The sequence below is a fragment of the Python bivittatus genome, unplaced genomic scaffold (genome assembly GCF_059951505.1).
Source record: "Python bivittatus isolate LINGU-HERP-01145 unplaced genomic scaffold, Pbiv_v1 ctg000700_np1212, whole genome shotgun sequence".
NCBI lineage: Eukaryota > Metazoa > Chordata > Lepidosauria > Squamata > Pythonidae > Python > Python bivittatus.
In genome coordinates this window covers 1,429,064-1,451,617 of record NW_028277098.1, presented here as the reverse complement: position 1 = coordinate 1,451,617, position 22,554 = coordinate 1,429,064, and the positions used below count along the sequence as shown (strand labels likewise).

The window sequence follows — 22,554 nt, the reverse complement described above, 5'->3', positions numbered from 1 at the left end:
TTATTGTTAACTGTTGTTGCCAAAGTGGTTTGTGCTGAGAATCAAAACAAAACACATGAGATGGATGGCTATATAAATCTGCCAAATAAATAAATAAAATATATTGGCCACATTGTTCATTCACATACCGAGCTTATTTTTCTTTCTCTCCCTATGTATGTAATGTGTGTATGTAAAAACATTCTCTAATGTATGTAAGACTTAGGTAGTTTACATTATACACGTTTATAGGGGTGTTTAAATATTTTATGTATGTTATCCACCATTTACAGCAACATAAGAAATCTATTTCATCTTGAGGACTGACTTGGTTTGGACAAGTATGTTGGTGTTACATACCAGGAGGGGATGGAGTTAAAGCCCAAAGTGGGCAAAGCGCATCCATGTAGTGTGTGCTTTGTTTGTGCATGCGTGGAATCACACTAAAAACACACACGTCACTCTTCCAGCAGTGACTAACCTCTCAAAAACACTCCCTTTCACTATAGTGAAGCTTTAAAACAGCTTCCACTGATGTCAATCAAAACTATTTTAAAGTTTCACTGCAGAGTGGGGAAAATATTTGAAGAAAGGTTGCAATAGAGGCTCTCTCATAACCCACAGACAAACTTTTCCACTTGGCAGTTAATCTACTTTGACATCAGTTTAGATTTAAACCCTTGCTTTTCCTTATCTCGTGACAACCATTATTCTTTTTCTAGTTTTTGAAGCTAGGGAAAAGGAAGGAGAAGGAAAAGAGGAGTTGTGGTGATGGTGGCTGGAAGAGGGGTGGAACTGAGGAACAGGGACTGAAGAAGCAGAAAGCTGGAACCGATGTGCTGTACATGGTGACATCATCATAATTAAGAAAGCAGAATTAAAAAGCGTGTTTGCCAGTCCACTGGGCACTCTGCTGAACTTGCAGAGGACTATCATTCAGATTTCTGTTCAGCTTTGAGACTGCAAACTATTTTTTTCTGGCTTTTTATTCTCTTATCCTGCAAAATAGAAATACTAGCCCTCATATCTGAATTTCAGTATTACAGAAAGAAAGAAAGAATACATTGGCCAGTTTATAACTGTAATTATCTAAAGAAAGAGGAGTTACTTTGTAGGATCAACTCTGACTAACCCATCTGAAATAGGAAACTCTTTTTAGTAATTTAGATTTTCTAGGGCTTCTGCTTTCCATGTAACTTTTATTTAGGCATACTTGTTCGTTATTTTACTAAGTATACTGCTACTTCTATTGTGCTAATCAAGTAAAAACTATATCTTGTTGTCTGTCAAGTGATTTGCAGAGAACCTAGCATTTCTTGGGAGATTTATCCAGTGGGAGATGGGTGAAATGCTGCATTTACTGGGACCAGAGTAGACAACATTTCAAGGCCACATCAGAAGTGTGTGTGTCTGTGGGACTTCCAGTGGAGGAGCAATGGTAGAAGGTTAGTTTCCCCCGAAGTTCTGGCTGAAGCCGGGATTTTAGCGCGGTAATTTGAGTGTCTCAGGACTTTCCGAGACACGAAGCATTCTCCGGGCAAGGAGAATCTATCGAATTGCACCTCGTGTCTTTGATCGGCTGCAACTCACGGAAGGATCCTGGATGGCTACTGGATGGTGAGCAATCAGCTGGGAAGCGGGCGGAACAGCTTGAGGAAGCCGAGTCTAAAGCCTCCTTAAAGGGACATTACTTCCAGCCACCCCACTTCTAAAATCACCTTTGTTGTACATTATTTAAAAAATTTAAAGAGGCTATCCCCACTACAGAAATATTTCTTCCCTTGGTTGGCTTTTCATTATTTTTGGGGACTTCTAAAGTGCGTCTTATTGGATTGGAAGGATTGAAATACGAGCATGCAATCTGGGAGTTTCAATGTTTTGCAGGAAGTTTTCTATACTTTTAGGATACTATTTTTATCTATACCTTACCTTTGCTTTTAAAAAGGTAGATTTTTATAGAAGTGGCTTCTCGTGGAGTTGAGAACGATCTATTTTTAGATGCTGTGGGAGAGTTTTGGTCTGGCGATTTTCTCAAGCTGTGATTGGCTGTTGACTTGACCCCCCCCCCCCCGCTTTGTCATTAGTTGTGGCTATCTGGTTACATTTGACTTTGGGGAATATTACTTTGGGCCACAAGAGGGAGCCAAAGCATTAAATTTGGACTACTGGAATACTGAAAGTAAGAAATAGCTTTAAAAAAAAAAAATAATTAAGCAATAGGGTGGGGGGGAGGGGAGAAGAAGAAGATAGAGAGAATGGCTATCAGAAAGCAAACAAGGCGTGGATCGGGTGAATCTGACTGGATGAAAGGTATGTTTGAGGGATATACTTTAAAAACTACACAAATGATTACTTAAGCACCTGACTTAAGGTTTGCTGAACTGGAAAAAAGGCTTGATCAAAAAATTGATAAAATGGAAAAGAAATTGGAAGGAGGGATTAAAAATGTTAATGATAGAGTTGATTTGCTGGAAGGTGAAAGGGAGAAAGAGCTGGATAAAATTGCATTATTGGAGTTGAGAGATAGAGTTTTGTTTAAGGCTCAGGGGAATCCCTGAAGCTAAAGAAGAAAATTTAACAAACATGATTACAGGTGCTTTTTGATTGGGAAGAAGATAAAATCAGATGAGATAGAAAAAAGTTTCTGTATAAATTCTAAATATGCAGTTGCATGTGGCAAGCCAAGAGATATGTTGGTACATTTTTCTAGGAGAAAAACAAGGGATTTGATCTTGCAAGTGCATTTTGATTCTAAACTTAATATCGAAAATGTGGATATAATGGTCCTTAAAGAAATACCAAGGATTTTAATGAAGAGAAAAGAATATGCCTTCTTGACAAATGTTTTGAAAAAGAATAAAATTCTCTTTTGTTGGGAAAAACTGGAAGGGACAAGTTTCTCCTATCATCAACAAAGATTTAAATTAACTTTGATCCCTAAGGCTAAGGAATTTTTAGCTAGATTTGGAACTTACTTGGAACAGGACACATCTGGAATTAAGCAAATGGATGTTTCTACATATGGGGAAGAGACGGCTGTCATTTCCAAAGACTGTGATGAATCATCTGCATAAAGATGGCTTTGAAGTGTCTTACATGGAACATAAATGGGGCAAATGCTCCACAGAAAAGAAAAAAAGTTTTTCACTATTTGAACAAATTGAAATATGATGTAATTTGCTTACAAGAAACACATATAATGAGGAAAGATATAAAGTATTTGATAAATAAGAATTTGGGACAAGAATTTGTTTCAGCTAATTCAAAGAAGATAAATGGACTTGTATTATATGTTAAAAATTACTTGAAACCACATTTGTTGTTAATAGATGACCATGGTAGCAGTTGAAGTGGAGATATATGGACTTAAATGATTGTTGTGGGAATATATGCTCCGAACGATATGAGCAAATTTTTTATTCAGCTTTTGAATGAATTGTCAGCTTTCTCATACCAAAGTTGGTGTTTGATGGGAGATTGGAATGGAGTTGCTTCACCATTGATTGATAGGACATCTGAAAAGCAAATTAAAACTAAGCAAGGAAAATTACCGAAGTCTTTTTTTGATTTAATGGATAATTTGGCATTGGTGGATTCATGGAGATATAAACATGGATTGGCAAAAGACTTTACTTTTATTCAGAGAGACATAAATCTTTTTGAAGAAGTGATATGATATGGGTTTCAATAGGCAGAGAAAGCTTTTGACAATTTGAATTGGATGTTTATGTTTAAGGTTTTGGAAAGCATGGACTTTGGAGAACATTTTATACAGGGAATAAAGTCAATTTATATGCCTCAGAAGGCTAGTATTTTTGTGAATGAAGAATTTACTGAACCATGTCATATGCAAAAAGGAACAAGACAAGGTTGCCCTTTATCGCCTTTGCTCTTTATCTTGGTTCTCGAAGTTTTTAATAGAGATATTAGAAGGGATGAACAAATAAAGGGCTTAAAGATCAAACAAGAGGTTTTTAAACTGAGGGCTTTTGCTGATGACTTAGTTTTGATACTACAGGATTCTCTGGAATTTGCCGAGCATCTGATGAAGAAACGGAAGGAATTTGGTTCACTGGCAGGTTTTAAAGTAAATAAACAAAAAACAAAAATGTTAATAAAAAATATGACTCTGCCTAATCAAGATCTGTTGATGAGTAAGACAGGCTTCAGGATTGAAAAAAAGGTGAGATATCTGGGGGTGATTTTGTCAACCAAAAATAGTGTGTTGTTCCAAAATAATTATGGTAAAATTTGGAACAAAGTGAAAAAAGATTTGGTAAGATGGGAAAAATTACAACAGTCTCTCATGGGGAGAATCTCTGTGATTAAAATGAATGTTTTGCCTAGGATGTTGTTTCTTTTCCAGACTACTGATTTTGACTACAGATTTACCATTTAAACAGTGGCAGAGAGATATCTCTAAGTTCATTTGGCAAGGTAAAGAACTGAGAATTAAATATAAATTGTTACAAGATGCCAAGGAACGAGGAGGTTTGGGTCTACCTAATTTAAAATTGTATTTTGATGCTTGTTGTTTGCTTTGGATGAAGGACTGGATAACCCTGGAGAATAAAAAATTATTACAACTTGAAGGTCATGAATTAAGATTCGGGTGGCATGCTTATTTGTGGTATGATAAAGTTAAAGTTAATAAGGATTTTAAAAACCAGTATATTAAGAATGCCGTAGTGTGGATCTGGAATAAATATAAGGTAAGATTGTCTCCTAATATACCTTTGTGGTTGTCACCTCAGGAAGCATTTACTAGAAGAGATAATGTGGGAGAAATGAAGCGGTTAAAATATAAAGACTTGTTAAATTTTGAGGAGGGTGAACCAAGTTTCAAAACAAGAGAACAGTTAGAGTTAGAAGGTTTTATATGTCATTGGTTTACTCATATGCAATTGTTTGAACATTTCAAGCTGGACAAAAAGAATTATAGATTTGGTAATGAAACATCTTATTTTGAGGTTCAACTTTATACAAATGATGAACATGTTATTGCTAAAATGTATAAGATGTTGTTACAGATGACTCTAGAAGATGAACAAGTCAAAGAATGTATGATCAAATGGGCTAAAACTTCAGATACAATGTTATGTTGGAACAATGGGAAAATATGTGGAACAAGGGTTTGAAATTTACGTTGAATTATAATTTAAAATAATTTTTTTATAAAATGATGTATTGTTGGTACTTAACTCCTGATAAGTCATCAAAAATGTATGCTGGTGTAACAAATGTTTGTTGGAAATGTTTGTAGGGTGAAAGAACTTTTTATCATCTTTGGTGGACCTATGAAAAGGCTAAAAAAAATTGGGATCAGATATGTATTGCTATTCAGAAGATTCTTAAAGTGAGCATTCAAAAAAAACTAGAACTGTTTTTATTGGGTTTGATGGAGAAAGGATTGGAGAAACAACATGGAACTTTGCTTTTGTATATGATCACAGCTGCAAGACTGTTATATGCGCACAGATGGAAGGATTCACAAATACCTACAGTGGAAGAATGGATCATTAAACTAATGGACTTGGCTCAACTGGTGAAGTTAACAGCGTTGATAATACTGTTTCTAAATTTGTCTCCTCATGGCAACCCTTCTTAGATTACGTGCTTGTGTGGGGAAAAAATGAGACTTTGATTGTGGGTTTTAATGATTAGATGGTTTGCGTTGATAGTAATAATGTGAATTTGGATCAATTAGTGGTAAAAGATTAACTTTCTTTTAATTTGTATCTATATCTGTATTAGAGATAGTTGGAAGTCACTTTTTGTTTCATCTTTCTATCCTCACTATTTTAGTTTTTGTCTTTTTTCTTTTAGTTCTATTGTCTTTCTTTGCTATACTCTCTGTTTTGTATTTTAATTGTACTTTCTATATATCATTATAAAAGCTTTATGAAAAAAAAGAAGAGTGTGTGTGTTTTAATTGGGATGCTGTGATTTCTTATACATGGATTTTGGCCTTGACCTTTGATTTCTGATTACATGAGTGTGTTTTGGACAATGGTGAATTTTTGGGATCATATTCTACACTTAAAGAAGCTTATACACCTTTTAAATGCTTTTCCCCACCAAAAATTCTCAATTTTGGTTTTGCAACAAGAATTGTGAAGGAGAAAAATGGGGGAGAGTGCATATGGTCATTTAACCAGGTCCTGCCTGCCCCAGAGCTAGACAAATAATACTAAAGTTGTATTTACAGAACTCACTAACTACAAACTAGCAAACTGTATTTAATGTATTGTCGAAGGCTTTCACGGCCGGAATACGATGGCTGGTGTGGGTCTTCCGAGCTGTGTGGCCGTGCTCTGTGCCCTGGGCACAGGGAGAACTGCTCCTGTCTGTGCTCCTGCCCTCTGAAGATGCCGGTCACAGATGCTGGCGAAACATTAGGAAACAAAACTTCCAGAACACGGCCACACAGCCCGGAAGACCCACACCAGCCAAATTGTATTTAAATTTAGCATATGTGAACCCAGTCTGTATAGTTTGTTTCTGTTTCCATGTATCATTAAAACCAGTTAACCAGTAAATGTGTCATATGAACACAATCTGAGAATTTGACATTTTTGTCAAAAAGCTACAGTGGCCATATCCTTTGGCTTAAGAAGCAGCTGCTGCTGCAAAGAGTTTGCTTTTCTTTCCCACTGCAAAATTAGTCAGTCAATCTCTCTCTCACTCTCTCCCTCCAGCTCCACCTGCCAGCTGAATACTTAATTTCCAAACATCAGAAGACTAAGGGATGCTTAGTTGTATGTTGGGGAAGGAGAATATCTTATCAAACAGCTTTGGAAGGGGACATTTAGGCCATGAAGTCCTACCCCAATCCATAGAAGGAAACTAAATTAAAGCTTCCCTGATAAATGGTTATCTAACCTCTGCTTATCAATATCCAAGCCACTTTGAGGCTCTCAGGAGAAACCTTCACTCACTCAAGGAGTTTACTGAGTAACCTTGAGCTTTTCCTTCACTGATTTATCTTACTAGATTGCTGAGGGGATGATAGACGTGGAAGAAGAGTCATGGATGCTACTTTTAGCTCTTTGGAGGAAAGATGGCATCCAACTTTAAGTAATTATAGTAGACAAGTGATCTTGAACATTTGCTTGACAGCCACTACCAGCCTAATATAGTACAAAACTACATGAGATTGTTATAAATGTTTGAAAATGTGTTCTCAGTTTAAGTGGGGAAAGGATGAGATCCAAGAGGTCTTGCTAATGTTTCTGTAACTAGGCATCTTAGAACATGATACAGAATCTTCTGAAATAATGCAGATGTTAAGGGATGAGTGGAATAAAGAATTAGAGGCTTCTGTATTGCCTAGACAATGGGAGAGTATCTTAACTTCTATAGCAAGAGTATCAACTATGACTTATACAACAAAAAATATTTAGAATTTACTGGGCTCCACTATGCTTGTAGAGAAAAGCATTGTCAAAATTTTGTTGGAGATGTGATAAGGACAATATAAATATGATTGTGCAACAAAAGCTAAAATTTTCAGAGGATAATATTCTTTTGAACTCTATCTATCTATCTATCTATCTATCTATCTATCTATCTATCTATCTATCTATCTATCTATCTATCTATCTATCTATCATATTTATATAGCTGCCCATCTCACACAAAGTATATATATACCTAGTACATGGAATTTGACATCTGGACAATGTAAATGGATTCGCCATGCCCTTACTATGGCCAAAAGACTGATATTGCAGCATTGGAAAGATAAACATATAGCCCCATTTATTTGATGGATTGAAGACCTGATTGCGCTTGCCACTTACAAGCGGATTGCCTATAGACATAGACTTTGTATGGACAAGTACAATGAAATATGGGACTCATTTATACAAAATACAGTAGGTTAAAAAAAAAAGATAGTCACATAAATGTTTTGGAAATATATATGCATCTGAATAATATTTGCATTAAATAAATATATATAGATTTGTAACTTTATTTCTTTTGTTGCATTGTCACTTTTTTGTAATAGCACTTTTTAATGTTTTTCTTCTTGATAATGTATTATTATTTTTGTGTTTTATGTTTTGTGTTTCTTTTTTTCTTTTCTGTTATTAATTAAAAAGCAATAAAAATTATTTTTAAAAAACCAGAGCTTTCTAAAATAGAGAGGGTTCCATGGCACACATAAAGAGATTTGGTGGCAGTTATATAAATGTGGCAAAGAAATGAAATGAAATGAAATGAAATGAAATGAAATGAAATGAAATTTGGAATGGATCCACTGAAAGTAAATATTCTGAAAGCCACTTTTTTGTAAAAAAGAAAGATACAACCAAGTACCTGGTGCTGAGAAAAAGAGCTTTGAAAAGGTCATGGAGAACAGTACAGTCAAGGTTAGGTTTCTTCAGCTGTTCACATAGTTCATGTGCCCGATAACCTTAAAAAAAAAAAAAAGCAGCCAAAAAAATATCTGCCTATCTTTTGAGCCCAAGAGCTGCTGCATTAGTACAGTGGTACCTCGGGATACGAACGCCTCTAATAACGAACTTTTTGGGTTACGACCAGCTCCGGCCGCAAAAATTTACCTCGAAGTGCGAACTCCGCCTCGGGGTACGGCCATTTTTCCGCCCTGACACGTGGTCCGCGGCCATTTTCCCGCCCCTGACACGTGGTCCGCGGCCGTTTTCCCGCCATGCCGCACCCGGCTGTTTTCCCGCCACACCGCGCCCGGCCGTTTTCCCGCCCCTAACGCGTGGTCCGCGGACGCCAGAACGGATTAACGGTAATTACATTGAACCTTATGGGAAAATTTGCTTCGGGGTGCGACCAAATTCGGAGGGCGGAACGGATTAACCGGATTTACATTGAACCCTATGGGGAAATTTGCGTCGGGTTACGACCAACTCGGGATACGCCCAGAGTCACGGAACGGATTAAGTTCGTATCCCAAGGTACCACTGTAGTTGTCAAGATAACTTACCCAGTTGGATGGCTAAGGGCATGTTCCCCAAGCAAATCTTCATGTAAGCCAGTGATAATGCCAGCTTAGCAATTGTCAGTAACCCTTCTCCAACAACTTGAAGATGAGAACTACGTTTGATGGCCATTAACTCATATTTCATCCATTCATGTTGACAACCCATCATTTGACAGCAGAGGGAGAAATCCATGTAGGAGGAGATTATCTATGATATTGTAAACAAGGACACAAACAAGAATCTACTATTGGTTTAGTCAGAAACTTGCAGAATCTATCTTAATCTTTCCTTGAACTTTTTCAATTTGGCACCCACCCTAATTTGAAAACCAAAATTGTAGTAAATAGTTCTGGAAGATGATCTTTGATATTAAAAAGGAGAATAACGTACACATGAATTTGCTGGATTTCTCAGTGATTTTTGTTTCTGTGAATTCTGGTATCTTGTTAAGTTGCCTCAAACAAATGGCTGAAATTTCAAGAAAAGCACTGCAACGCAGTGGTGTCACTCTTTTCTATCTGACGGATTTGAGAGCATGATAATTTAAAAGACCTGCCTATTCCCTAGGAATTATTGTGAGAAGTTTCAGAAAGACCAGGGTAATCAGTAAAGTTTTTCTGTATTTACATGAAACATTGACAATCTGTAATTTTAGGGTTATGGCTTTCCAAATGCTGATGAACCTCAGACTTAAACAACATTAATTAAGGATCCAGAAGAGTTTCAAGTCAGTGTCTAAAGGTGCTGGCAAGGTGAACAAGAAAAAGCAGATTGACAAAGAATGCCTGCAAGATAAAGGTGATGCAGTACAGTGGTACCTTGAGTTACGAACGCCCCTTACGAATTTTTCAAGAAACAACCAGCTCCGACCCCAAAAATTTACTTCTATTTGCGAACTCCACCTCAAGTTATGAACCGGATCCGTGGCCATTTTCCGTGCTGCCATGCGGTCGCGGCTTCCTGTGGGCGAGATCACGGTGGCAAGGAGACGTTCAGTGAGGCTTGTGGTGTGTTTTGTGGCGTTTGGAAGGTTTTTGTGGCGTTTGGAAGGTTTTTGTGGCGTTTGGAAGGTTTTTGAGGTTTAAAAATAAAATGTATATGTTTCAGAACTGTTTAGCTGTATTTACATTGAAGCTTATGGGGGAAATTTACCTCGGGGTGTGACCAAATTCGGAGGGCGGATTAGCCGTATTTACATTGAACCTTATGGGGAAATTTGCCTCGTGGTGCAACCAAATTCGGAGGGCGGAACAGATTAACCATATTTACATTGAACCTTATGGGAAAATTTACCTCGAGTTGCAACCAACTCGAGTTGCAACCAGAGTCACGGAACGGATTAAGTTCGTAACTAGAGGTACCACTGTATAGGAAAGAAAAGGCCTAGGCTTTAAATGAGCAAAACCTATCTGTGGTTGATGGAGACTGTGTACTTGCTTTTGGAAAACATATTCCTAAAAATGCCTTTTTAATCTACAGTTGCAGGAATGACCCAAGATTCTCTCCTTTCAGACTAAATCATCAGCAAGACTCTCAGTAAGAATGACCTGGAAACTTCAGCTGGTGCAGAGTTCTCTTTTGTATGTTTACAATCTGTTTTGTGCCAGTCCCCCAGGTGAGGTCCACCAGGTGAAACCCAATGCTTCCAGACCCAGCACTGGGTACTGTCATTACACTTAAAAACCCCACTATCCCCACAAGAACCCACATACAAAGTGAGATTGTGTCAATGGTCTCAATGTCTTTCTTCCTGTATAATAGATTCAGATGACAGAGCCAACAAAGCTTGAACATTAGGGGAAATAACTGTGGCATTTCCTTCCAATATACATTTGGATGATATCAACATTACTGTCTTTTTTCTAAAGTTGTGAAGTGAGAATTTAATTCTACTGTGCCTGCTTTTTATTACATTGCTTTTTTATTATTTTTCTTTATACTATATTTTTTATTTAAAATGCTTTGTAGAAAATAAAGTAAGCCTTTGTAAAATAAGTAATAAATATATGGCAGTAGATTGATGTTAGAATGTAAGATCATGGGAAAATCAGGCATCAACTAATAGTGCAGTAGCTTCATCCTCAGCAAACCAGTACTATATATGTACCCAGTCAAACCTGTATATTTCCATTACTTACAGTAGTTAAATTAGTACCCAAGTCCTGTTTCTGTAGTACTGTCATTAATGTGCACAAGAATCCTTGCACTTGACCTCTGCATTAAAAGGTATGATTTTTAATTATCCCCACTGTGAATACATCATATGGACAGAATACTCAAAGAAGAATTGACCAAACCATGACAGCGCTAATCCAAACAAAACTATCTATAGCATGAATTCTCAGTCATTATTCAATACCTGTTTTCTCTCTAGTGCAGAGAAGGATGGGGATAGTCTGCAAAGGCAGGAAAGAAAACTATTAAAGTATACCTGAGATTCATCTTGAGACTCCTCTGCACAGTTCACCTGCATGAGGGCTGCCAAACGGGAGAACTTCTTGCTGGTTCTGGCAACATCCAGGCTGTAGAGCTGCCACAGCAGGGAGAGACAGTGACCTTGCTGGAACAGAGCCGCTAGTCTCTTCTCCCTGCTGTAAAAGAAGGAATAGCAATTCAGAGGGTCTGGAGAACATCAGGTCTACCCAAGCACCCCCAACTTACTAGCTTTGAGAAAATCTGAGGAACCCCAGTAATACAGAGTGAGAGCTGGCTTGGGAAAAATGCATATGGGTCAAGTCCTTCGTTCAAGCCATTTCTCTGTAATACCTGTAGTGGAAGAATGTGATAGCATGGCCTTTCTGCTCCTTTTCCTAGGGCAAAATTTGATACATAAACAGGGTAATGCACCAAGTAAACTTGACAACAAGAATTGGAGGTTTATTGGTTTCCTGAGGTGTCCCATATAGTGTTGTTGGTTTGTTTTTTATATGACGCATGATACGTTGGAAGCTATATGAACCTTACAGAGACTAAGGCAGAATGATTGTACATGACGTGATTGGAAAAGCAAAGGCATTCCTGAGCCTTAAAATGGCTAGTTGTAAGAACAGCACTTCTTTATGATCAGGAACAGAGATGGTTGAGTCTGCTGCATTTTAATCAATGTCCCATTTTTATAGCCTTCAATTTATTTTGCTCTATCTTTGCATTTATTTACACATTTTCCTCCCTGCCCACTTATGCTACACAAAGATATGTATTTTCTTGTATTCTCTATGCATCTGGAATATTGGGGGCTTATGTTCTGAGTAAAGGTATGTTCCTAGCACTGCTGTAAAAGCAATGAGATTATTTTAGGGCGATAAGAATGGAAGTTGACTCCTCCTATTTCAGCTGATAGGAGAGCAGCAGAGGCCAATATCACAAGCAGAACTATAGAAAAGAGCCTGGAGAATGCTATTCTTGTAACTATTTTTAATTTAATATTTAGTCTTAAATATTATGTAAATTAATTTACTTAAATATCTAAAATATTTTTCCTGATCATCTAAGATAGCTTTCTCCAATCTGGCACCCTCCGTCATCTGAAACAAACATGCCCGGGATAGAAACTGTCCAATGAAACTGGATAGCCTTATAAAGGATAGCCTTTATAAAGAACAAATTGTTCACTGTATCTCTGTGAATGCATCCCAACACTTTTATCAACATAAACAGGGGGGGGGGGTGGAAATGGCAAAATGTCATTTGATGTAAAAACTGTGACATTAGAATGCAAGTATTTAAGGCAGGGTTTGTGCTGTGACATCACCATGTGCATGCTGGGTTTTTTTTTCTGTCATCCTGGTTAGCTGAGAAGGCCTGTGTTTATAATAAGATAAAACATGCTTGATTTGTCCTGGATGAATTAAACTGGGCTCAGATAGCCTTTAAGAATTAGGATGATCAAAGAGAAACTGAAATGTGATCCTAGTGAAAGAGGCAATATGGTAGTGTATTCTCCTGAACTGGGAGGTTTTTCAGTAAAGGCTGGACTCACATTTACCTATAAAGTATTTGAAAGTTATGGGATAGACTAAGTGGTACATAAAACTATATTACTTTGGAAATTCTTATTCAATTTTATACAGCTAGTAAATCTGTTTTCAATTTCTTTTTTGTTCCTTTATTTCTTTATTTCTTGATTGTGCTTTTAAATATAAAATAAGACAAACTCCTTTCAGTTGTGGGACACTATAGTGAAGAGATAGAACTTCCAGTCCAGAGGTCAAATTCAGCCATCAAGCTTTTCCATCAAATTAAAGGAAATCCAGGCCAAAGGAATTTCCATGTTAACCTCCAAGAAGCTATCACTGAGCTCACCCAGGCTCACCTTTCTATAAGGAAAGATGAAGAGCAAGTGAAGTTGCCTCATCAAAAATGCCTTGAAGGGGCAATTCCTTAGCTTTTACTGAGTTCATCTTTCCTTTGGGAGAAGGTGAGAAGTGAAGCTATCTCTCAAATGGATCTGCCACTTCAAAGTGCTTCTGAGAACCTGAATCAGTGCTTCAATCAGCTCTACTCAACTCCTCTTATAGTAGACAGTAATGAGGAGGTCAGCACGGATGAAAGTTATTGCTTCCAAATAGGAGAAATGACATTTTTGCCTAAATGAAGCTTACTAGTAAAAGTAAATAGGCGTGTGATTTGTAGTGGGAGAGAAGGAAGTGCAGAACTCATACAGTAGTATTGATTAGCAAATCTGTATATCTCTATAGCATCTAAAAGTTCTATTGCAAGCTACTGTGTGAAAAGGTAAGATTGCCAGTCCTTAGAAAGTTTTCTTGCATGGGTCTGAGACTTAAGTTAATGAGAGCTGGATTAGAAAATTAGTGGAATGGCTTTGAAAGGCATAAAGCAGCCCTGATCTTTTGTCCAGCTCTTGGTTAGCAGAGTGACTGCTTTTAGACTGAGCCAAATATGAATGAATGTGCCCAAGACTACTGTAGTTCCCAAAATCATTCTTGTATGCTCATGAGACCTTTGGACTAAAAATGCTCCCTTGTCCCACTGCAGACCATCCACACCCAGGCTTTATAAACATTTTGCCAGTATCCTACCCACTGTGTAATTGCCATAAAGTTTGTTTCTTCTGATGAGACAAATGTTTGGAGGTTTCCACCATAGACATAAAAAAGGCTCCTACAATGGTTATTGGGAAGCTTCTCTTCAGTAAGCTCAAGGCCTTCTTCATCAGTTTTTTTGCCAAAGTAATTTGACCCATATTGTAACAGACCTACAGAAACATATGGGTAGACAATGATAAAAGAAATTGGTTAGATTTTTTTTTTGTATCACTCCAGTGCCATATATGATGCATAAAAATGTATGAAGGCCTCTCCTCATAAAATCATGATCTTGCAGCATGGCTAATTATACTTAAAACTCAAGCCCATATATTTAAATCAGCTAAAAAAAAGTATTGAAGCTTCTTATGTACTAAGCACTTCTATGAAATTGTCTTTATATCCTTACATGTACTATTGAAGCAGAAGACACAGCACATATGGGGTCTTCCACCTGCATCTTGTCCATCTCCTCTGTTTTCGTGGGTGCCCCAGAAATTGGGAGGGAGGATAGGAAGGGAGATAAACGATATGTCAGGATTATGTTAGAAAGGTTGGGCTTGTATAACACAGCCTTGTAAAAACCTAATAAAATCAAGAGTTGTGTCATGCCTGACAAATCACAAACTAATTGTGAAAAGCTTCTGAGGCCACTTCTCTAATCCATGTAAATGTAGGGAGAGGCTTACCCATGATTAGAAGCAGCAGTGGAGGAATTTCTATTCTAATAGGTCAAGCACTGCAGCATGAAAGCATACCATATCATAAAATGACAACACTGTGCTTCTGACTGAGCAACTGGAGAGAATGTGATATTGTAGTGGGCTTGACAGTACTCAGAGGAGCGGTGAGTACGCAAATGGCTACAGCCGGACACAATCGTCTTACCTCTCCCTTCAGGCTGTACAAAATGGATTCCTCAAATCGGCTAATGACTTTATGCTTGTATTCCAAAGATCTCAAGAGGCTCTCTGCTGTATTCAGATATGTAAAGGCCTCAAATAAGAATAACACAAGAGGAAGGATTCATTTTCTGTATACTGTATCTGTTGATCCCCAACCCCCTCACCATAGGTTTCAAATTCTCAAGGACAAATATTCAGGTATCTTGGGGCGGGGGGTGAACCCAGGGTTCAGATGTAGCATCTGTTCATCACAGGTGTAGAACTTAAAGGAAAAAGATAATCTCCAGTTTTTTATGGAGGGGGAAGTGGTTTGGGGGTTTGTTTTGTATTTTTTGTTTTTTTGGCAAGACACAAGCCCAAACAATTTGCCAGGTTTAAGAATTTTTTGGTCAGCTAGCTTCCTAACCTACTCAGCATATAATGGACAGAAAAAGAGAGAACAAGGTCACTTCAAATAAAAAGTGACTTGAAGTAAACTAAAATACCATGCTGATTTGCAAACACTAGTGGAGTGCTTCCCCTCAGCACTAAAATTAAGCATAATGACCCGAATTCTGATGGGGGCCTAATGGCAGCTCAACCGATTCCTCTGTTTGGGAATCGACACCATAGCTCTGGGGGCTAGGGCAGGATCCCTGTATCCTGAAGAAATCTCCGGCTGTAAAGGAGAATCCATGAAATCAACCCAGATGCTCTCCGGGCAGCCGTTTCTTTGTGATCAACTTGTGGTGAGCGGCTGGGAGACAGGGCTTTTCCATCTTGTTTGAGGCTGTGGTGTAGCCAAAATTTAGGACACTGAAGCGGACCTCCCCATTTCAAAAACACGTTTTAAATGGTCTATTATTCTTTCAGATGAAGAGAGGCTTTTTTCAGCAACAGATAAGTGTATCTTCTTGGTGCTTTTCATATTTTCAATGCTTACCTAAAAAAAATGATTTGGACTTTGGGATTTATATATTAAGCAAAGATGTGAAGGGCTGAATTATTGGGTGTTTTTATGAAACAAGTGAATTTTCTTTGTGGACTTTAAAAATTTTAAGTTTGTTGAATCTGTACTTGTGAGATTGAAGCTTGAGATTGCTGGTTAAAGATTTCTGTGGGAAAGCTGCTTTTTCTCACTTTGTTGCAATGCTGATTGGAGGAGCTTTGTAAACAAAAGTACTTCTGAGGCTTTGCTTTTTACCCATTTTTTTTCTGTCTCCAGGGTTTGTTGTGGTTGCAGTTCAGCAAAGGGAATTTAAGGAGACACACATTTACTGGAAGATCTCACTACTAGAATTCTACAAGTGATAGAAACTTGTAAACTTAAACTTTGTAAATTTGAAGCCTTTCAGAAAAGAATTAGATTTGATAGTGATATTGATTTGCAAACAAAATTGGATAATGAAAATAAGCATATTGATGATGTTACACGATGTGAAGTAAGGCACCCTTCAGAACAGGAAACTGGAATAAGAGATCTGGATTTGAATGGAGGGCTGGATCAGTTAGTTTATTTTGATCCTGGAGATAATGAGTTCTTTATAAAGCCCAAATTTACAACAGAATTTTTTTTTTTTAAATATCCAGATCATAAAGCAGAACAGTATTTTGGAGATTTTTTTTTTTCATTTTGGATGCGCAGGAAGGACTTATTAAACCTTTGAAGATGACTTTGATAGTAAAAAAGGACAAAGTGACAAGAAACTACTATTTGAGATTTCACTTGAAGAAAAGATTAAATGTCAAGCTCCCTGAAAAGAAGAAAAAGGAATTTAATGTGGACTTATGGGGCCAAGGTTAAAACGTACAAGTTATGATTTTGGATTGGTAATACTGGAATTTATTCTTGGATTGGGATCGTACAATAATATTTATGGATTTTATTGTTATAGAAAATAGACTTAGGTGTTTAATAACTATAGATTAACCGATACTTCAAATGTTGGTAAGGTCCTTGGGATAATACATCTGTATAAATTTCTTTAACATTGTTTCTATTTAGAAATTACTTTTGGGATTTTTGCTTGTAACTGAAAGAAATGAAATTTTGACTTTGAGATTTGACATTTAGAATTGTTTTTGCTATAGAAATATTGTGTTTTATTGATAACTTCTAGAGTAAGAAGTTAATGTATTATTTTACTTATAACTGTACCGAAGAAAGTTGAAAGTTGTTCTTATTTTCTGTTTCTCTTTCCTCCCCACCTTTTTTCTTTCTTCCTCACATTTCTTTATTTCTTTCTTTTCTATTTTTCCTCTGATGTCTTTGTGTATTTTATTCTTGTTTGAAACTTAATAAAATTTTTATTATAAAAAATTTAAGCACTATGACATATAACAAAAGCTTGACCTATCTTTATCCCTTGCAGGGTGAATGTGCAGACTCCAGGCTCAGGCATTCCCCAGCTGTCAGTCTGCATACTGGACTCACTCAGACATAGACTCCCTGTGGGAGAGGTGCTGCATGTAGGGCCAGGCAGGTTCCCCAAGCCCCTCCCTCTGCTTGAGACCCTTGAATGCTTCAGAGGCGGAAGCTATGAACTTCCCATCTCCCCAGCAGCTTTTGATTAAGGTCTGGAATTTCCAAGAAGTGGGAAGCTCAGGTGACTGAAGCAGGAGATGTCTCTTTCCAGAGGATTCTACTTCTGTAGAAAGAGAAGTAGAAATATAGAGAGACCAGTGAGGAGTTAACCTTAGGATTTTGATCTTTGTTTTTCTATGCTGAACTTAAGTCTCTTATCTACTAGTTAGATAAGATATGCACAATGTAGGAAACTCTGCATATTCCTGGCCTTTTCATTCTTTAGGCTGGGCATGATAAATATTATTATTTTTTCTTTTTACAAAGGTTCTGGCAAGGAGAATGAACCTGGAGCATTTCATTTTCCCTTGTAATTTTTATTTTAAATTGCTCTTCATATTTGAACAGTGCTGTAATTGTTTTCACCTACATGGAAAACTTTATTTTAACCTATAAGTAAGATATTTATATTTGTATATATATTTTTAATAAATATTTATATTTTATTTTTATTTTATATTTTATATTTTATAATATAATATTTTATATTTATATTTTTTCCCTTGTGCCATTGCTCTGCTGAACACCTAATTAATGCAGCATGACAAACTGATTGATATTGCATGATAAGATATGACTGCTACGACGTGACTGATAATGCTCTGTTAAATGTGAATATATGCTAGACAATAGCTTCTCCTTTTAAAAATGAATGCAGTGGTACCTCGGGTCACGAACTTAATTCGTTCCACGACTCTGGTCATGACCTGTATTGGTCGCGACCCGAATCAAATTTTCCCATAAGGTTCAATGTAAATACGGTTAATCCGTTCTGAACCATATGTATATTTTTTTTAAATCACAAAAATATGAAACAAGTACAGTACAGTACAGTATGAAGAGAGAGAACGCTAACCTTGCTTGTGGCGACTTCTGGCGTGGAGGACAGGAAGGCGGGTGGGGAGGCGGTTAGTGTTTGGAGGGAGAGTCCTCCTCCCTACAGGAAGCCACGACCACATGTCACAGCAGGGAAAATGGCCGCGGATCCTGTTCGTCACCCGATGCGGAGTTCGCGAACAGAAGCAAAATTTTGCAAACGGTGCTGTTTGTGAACCGAATTGTTCATGAACAGAAGCGTTCGATACCCAAGGTACCACTGTATATGTTAGTCAATAGCCGTAGTATTATTCTTCCTCCAGATCTCCTCTTCTGACTGCATAGTTTTAGTATATAATGTTATTACTTTTTATTATTCCTTATTTCTTGATGCTATGCAAACACACTGAGAGTTTTTTGCACCGAAGTCAAATTCCTTGTACATCTCATACTTGGCCAATAAAGTATTCTATATTCTATATTCTAATGGCAGAAATGAAGCAAGCAATTTAGCAGGTTGGTTAATTGATTGCTAGGGTTCTGACAATATTTATGAAGAGCCAGTTTGGTATAGTGGTTAAGGCATCAGGCTAGAAACTGGGAGACTGTGAGTTCTTGTCCCGCCTTAGGCATGAAGTCATCTGTGTGACCCTGGGCCAGTCACTCTCTCTCAGCCCTAGAAAGCAGGCAAGGGCAAACCATTTCCAAAACCTTGCCAAGAAAACTGCAGGGAGTTGCCAGGGCTCAACACTGACTCGAAGGCACACAGACCCAAAAAAGGGTATTTATCTTTTTTTTTTTTTTTTAATTAAGAGATTTTGCTTATCATTGTGAAATTAGTCTCCTGCCAAAAAGACAAGGACTGAATCCTCTAGCCACTTGCCCCAGTACTCTATGGTCAGGAAGTAGTGTTACAGAAAATGGCCAGGAGGTATCACTATCAACATTGTTTCACTTTCTGCTCTTTGGCCTTTTTATTGCTGGAAGGACAGCATAAGTTGTAAGAGATATCTCTCTCTAACACACAGAGCTAGGGAGTGGATCCCAGGGGAGTGTCACCTGAAAGATAGGTGGTAACAGTAGGTACTATCAAGCTACTTCTCCAGTGCAGAAGCTGGGACCAGAGGACCAGGGTATGAAGACACGGAGAAGAAATTTGAGACTTCTAGCCTTCTACTGGGTAAATGCATCTAGAAATGCCTTCACAAAAATGCAGACACCTTTAAGTTACATGAATCTAGAACGTCCTTTGCTGTAGGAGTAATGAAGAGGCTGGTTGGAAGGGAAAAGAATGGGTGAATCCTACTTACCATGTAGTTGTTGGAGAGGTTTACATAAGCAGATGCAGATTCCATCAGGTAATAAAAAGCTGGACCGTGATCGCCCAGAGCCAGGCAGTGCTGATATAAAGGCACAGTGACAGACTCCACAATCTCTTTGCATTCACAGTCCTGGGAGCCCAGGGTCTTGATCCTTTTCTTGCCCATCCCAGTAAGCAAGATTATTTCATCCATTCTTTTTAGAAATTCCAGTTCTGTATCTTCAGCTCTAGCAAGAAGGGAAGGAGAAAGGAATTTCCAAAGACCCTTACAGCAACCTTAATCTCTTACCACTTCTCACCTCCACAGAAACAGAAAGATACCTAAGCCTAATGATCTTTAGAGTTTTTATGATTACTAGATGACACCCAATCAGGTGTAAGAATAAAAATAATGGACTCAGATCAGTAACAGCCAAGTTGAAATCCCTACTTAGCCATGAAGGTTGGTGGGTCATCTGGAACCAAACACAATTTGAAAGCTAAATTAATGTGAGAGGAGGCAACCTTGTTAGTTAATTCACATATTTGCCCCATTAAAGGAAAATAGTTAAGTTTTTTTTTCTTTTAGAACAGAACTTATGCATAAAGACAGTTTGTTTCCCGGATGCCTCCCCACTCCAAAAAAAAAGGGGGGGGGACAGCTGAAAAAGATTTAAGGGCATCAGTTCATGAAATGGCACAATGTATGCCCGCATAAATTTGGTCTGTCTCCATAGCCAACCTCAGTTCTGCCTCATTAACAAGGAAAATCAGTGGTTTCCTGAGAACTGAATGTGGGCCAGCAGCAATTGGTGGTTGTGGCTTTCCTTCCATGTGTCCCCACTCCTACCTACAAGCGCCAATCGCTCTATCTAACATCAGCTGAGGTTGAGGGAGGAGGCAAGGTTTGACAGATGAGTAGACCTAGGAGTTTGGCCATCTTTCAGACCCTGATCTTGCAGAATAGGGGGTGGTCTTCCACCTCTTCTGCTTTACCAGGAAGCTTCCATTCTCCCTGCAGACCAGGAACTGCAGCTCCCTAGCCCTCAGATGATCCATAGATATTCTCTCTCTCAGTCGTTTCCTTTTTCTTACTCTCTCTTCGTCTTCTGTTTTTACTCGTGTTTTTCCCTTTTGTGTACACTCATCTGGTGCGCTTGTTCTGTCTCACTCATCTTTCTCCCTTGCTTGTGCTACACTTACTTTCTCCCTTGCACTCTCATCACCCTCTCTTGATCCCTTGTCCTACTCTTGCTTTCCCTCACTCTTGCTCTATGACTTTTCCTATAGCCCTCTCTCATATTGTCTCAATCCCTTGCTCACTCACTATCTTCTCTTGCTCTATCTAAAAATAGCTGATGGGGGCTGTTGACAGATGCTGGTGAGTCTTCAACTATGCTGCACAAGCTGCCTGTTGGGCAGGGCATTTTTTACATGTGTACAGCAGCTTCTTGTGAGACCACTAGACCCATGTAACTAAAGTGCCCACATAATGGCTGCTTTACAAAGCACCAGTAAGACATTATGTGAGCAGATGATAATTCCTGTGGCCCAAACCCATGGGGGAAGAAGCCAGTCCAAAAAGGGAAGGGGTCAAAAGCAGCCAAGAGGAGTGGGGCAGATCCTAGCCCCTGCCTTGTTGTCACTGCAAAGCACCACAAATCATGCATTTAAGAAAGGCTTGTGTCCAAAGAAGATGGGAAGGCACCACATTCATGCTGGATCAGAGAAATCCAGAGTTATATGGCAATAGCTATGTGCTGGGGATGAGAAAAAGGCTGTATCACGAAGACATGTTAAAGAACAGTTAATAAGGCATCTTCTACCTGCACCCAGGATATGTCCAAAGAAAAGAATGGTGTCACAGAAATGGGGTGCCACAAGTCTCACAGAGGTATATAGAGAAAAGGTTGCCTATAAGCCTTATTAAAAAAAAAAAAGGGTGAGAGGACATATGCTGTTGTTGCTCTTAGTATTTGTCCTGCTTAGCTGCAGAGTCCACTTGTTTTGTACTGTACTCACCTAGTTCACACAGTGAAACTATCAGTGCATTGATGTGACAAAGGATTTTATTTATCAGATGGGATAAGGGAGTGACTGGTCCAAGGTCACTCAGCTGGCTTCTATACCTAATGGAGGACTAAACTCTGGGTTTCCCCTTCTAGTCTTCCACCTTAACTTTTACACTGTGCTGACTCTGTGTTAAGAGGGGACATATTTGCACAAAATTTATGTAAGCTGTTTATGCATGTAGAAGTAATTGCTAAATATTAATTCCCTAGCAATTTATCTAAAACATTTAAGTCCCAGATCTTACAAATAACTAGTTTCTCTCCTCCTCCATTGCTACTACAATGGGTATGAGATCACCTCTGATGCTGTTAGACCTAATCCTTATTTTACTTAAAACTACGATGAAGTATTGCCTGTTTTTTATGTTTTCCCCAGAAGATTACCTTTAAAAAAGGGATAATCTATGGTCAGGTACTCAAAATATCCTTAACCCTGTCAGATTTTCTTACCAGTATTCCTGATAATGCACCACCGCGTAGCCTGAGTTAAAAATCACCATTTTGGGAACAGAGCCCCCACCCACTTTCTCCTAGAAGTGTATAGAATCCCATGAGCCTTATGCCAGAAGAGTACTTAGCAAGGATTCATGACATCGCTAGCCATTTCCCATTGGCCAGGCAGACAGCAGTAGGCATGATTTGGTCACTGCAAGCAGTCAGTGCTTGGGAAAAATACTCTGTGCTGCCAGGTTTTTGGGGAGGGGGTTAATGATCTCCTGAAACTTGGAGAAAGTATACAGGCATTTATATTATCAATACAGTGAGTTTTGATTCAATTGACTACAGTCATTCCCCACTAGTGACTTATGGTATCTTCTAGAGTCACCCAACCATTGTTATGCTAAAATAACAGTAATGCAGAAAAGTTTTATGTCATTTCAGTTATTTCATTTCAGTGATAGCTGGGTAATGCT

At 38.2% G+C, this 22,554-nt stretch overlaps 1 protein-coding gene across 1 annotated transcript in view; it reads right to left on the bottom strand.

Annotated features, from left to right (window-relative positions):
• Positions 1-22,554, bottom strand: part of ADCY10 (adenylate cyclase 10) — a 94,793-nt gene that overhangs the window by 8,632 nt on the left and 63,607 nt on the right. The window contains exons 25-30 of the mRNA XM_088153430.1: positions 19,579-19,816; positions 14,873-14,980; positions 13,979-14,154; positions 11,371-11,530; positions 8,942-9,146; positions 8,302-8,398 (exon numbers count right to left, since the gene is read on the bottom strand). Of these exons, the coding sequence (XP_088009556.1) occupies positions 8,302-8,398; positions 8,942-9,146; positions 11,371-11,530; positions 13,979-14,154; positions 14,873-14,980; positions 19,579-19,816 (984 nt within the window). The remainder of the gene's footprint in view (positions 1-8,301; positions 8,399-8,941; positions 9,147-11,370; positions 11,531-13,978; positions 14,155-14,872; positions 14,981-19,578; positions 19,817-22,554) is intronic.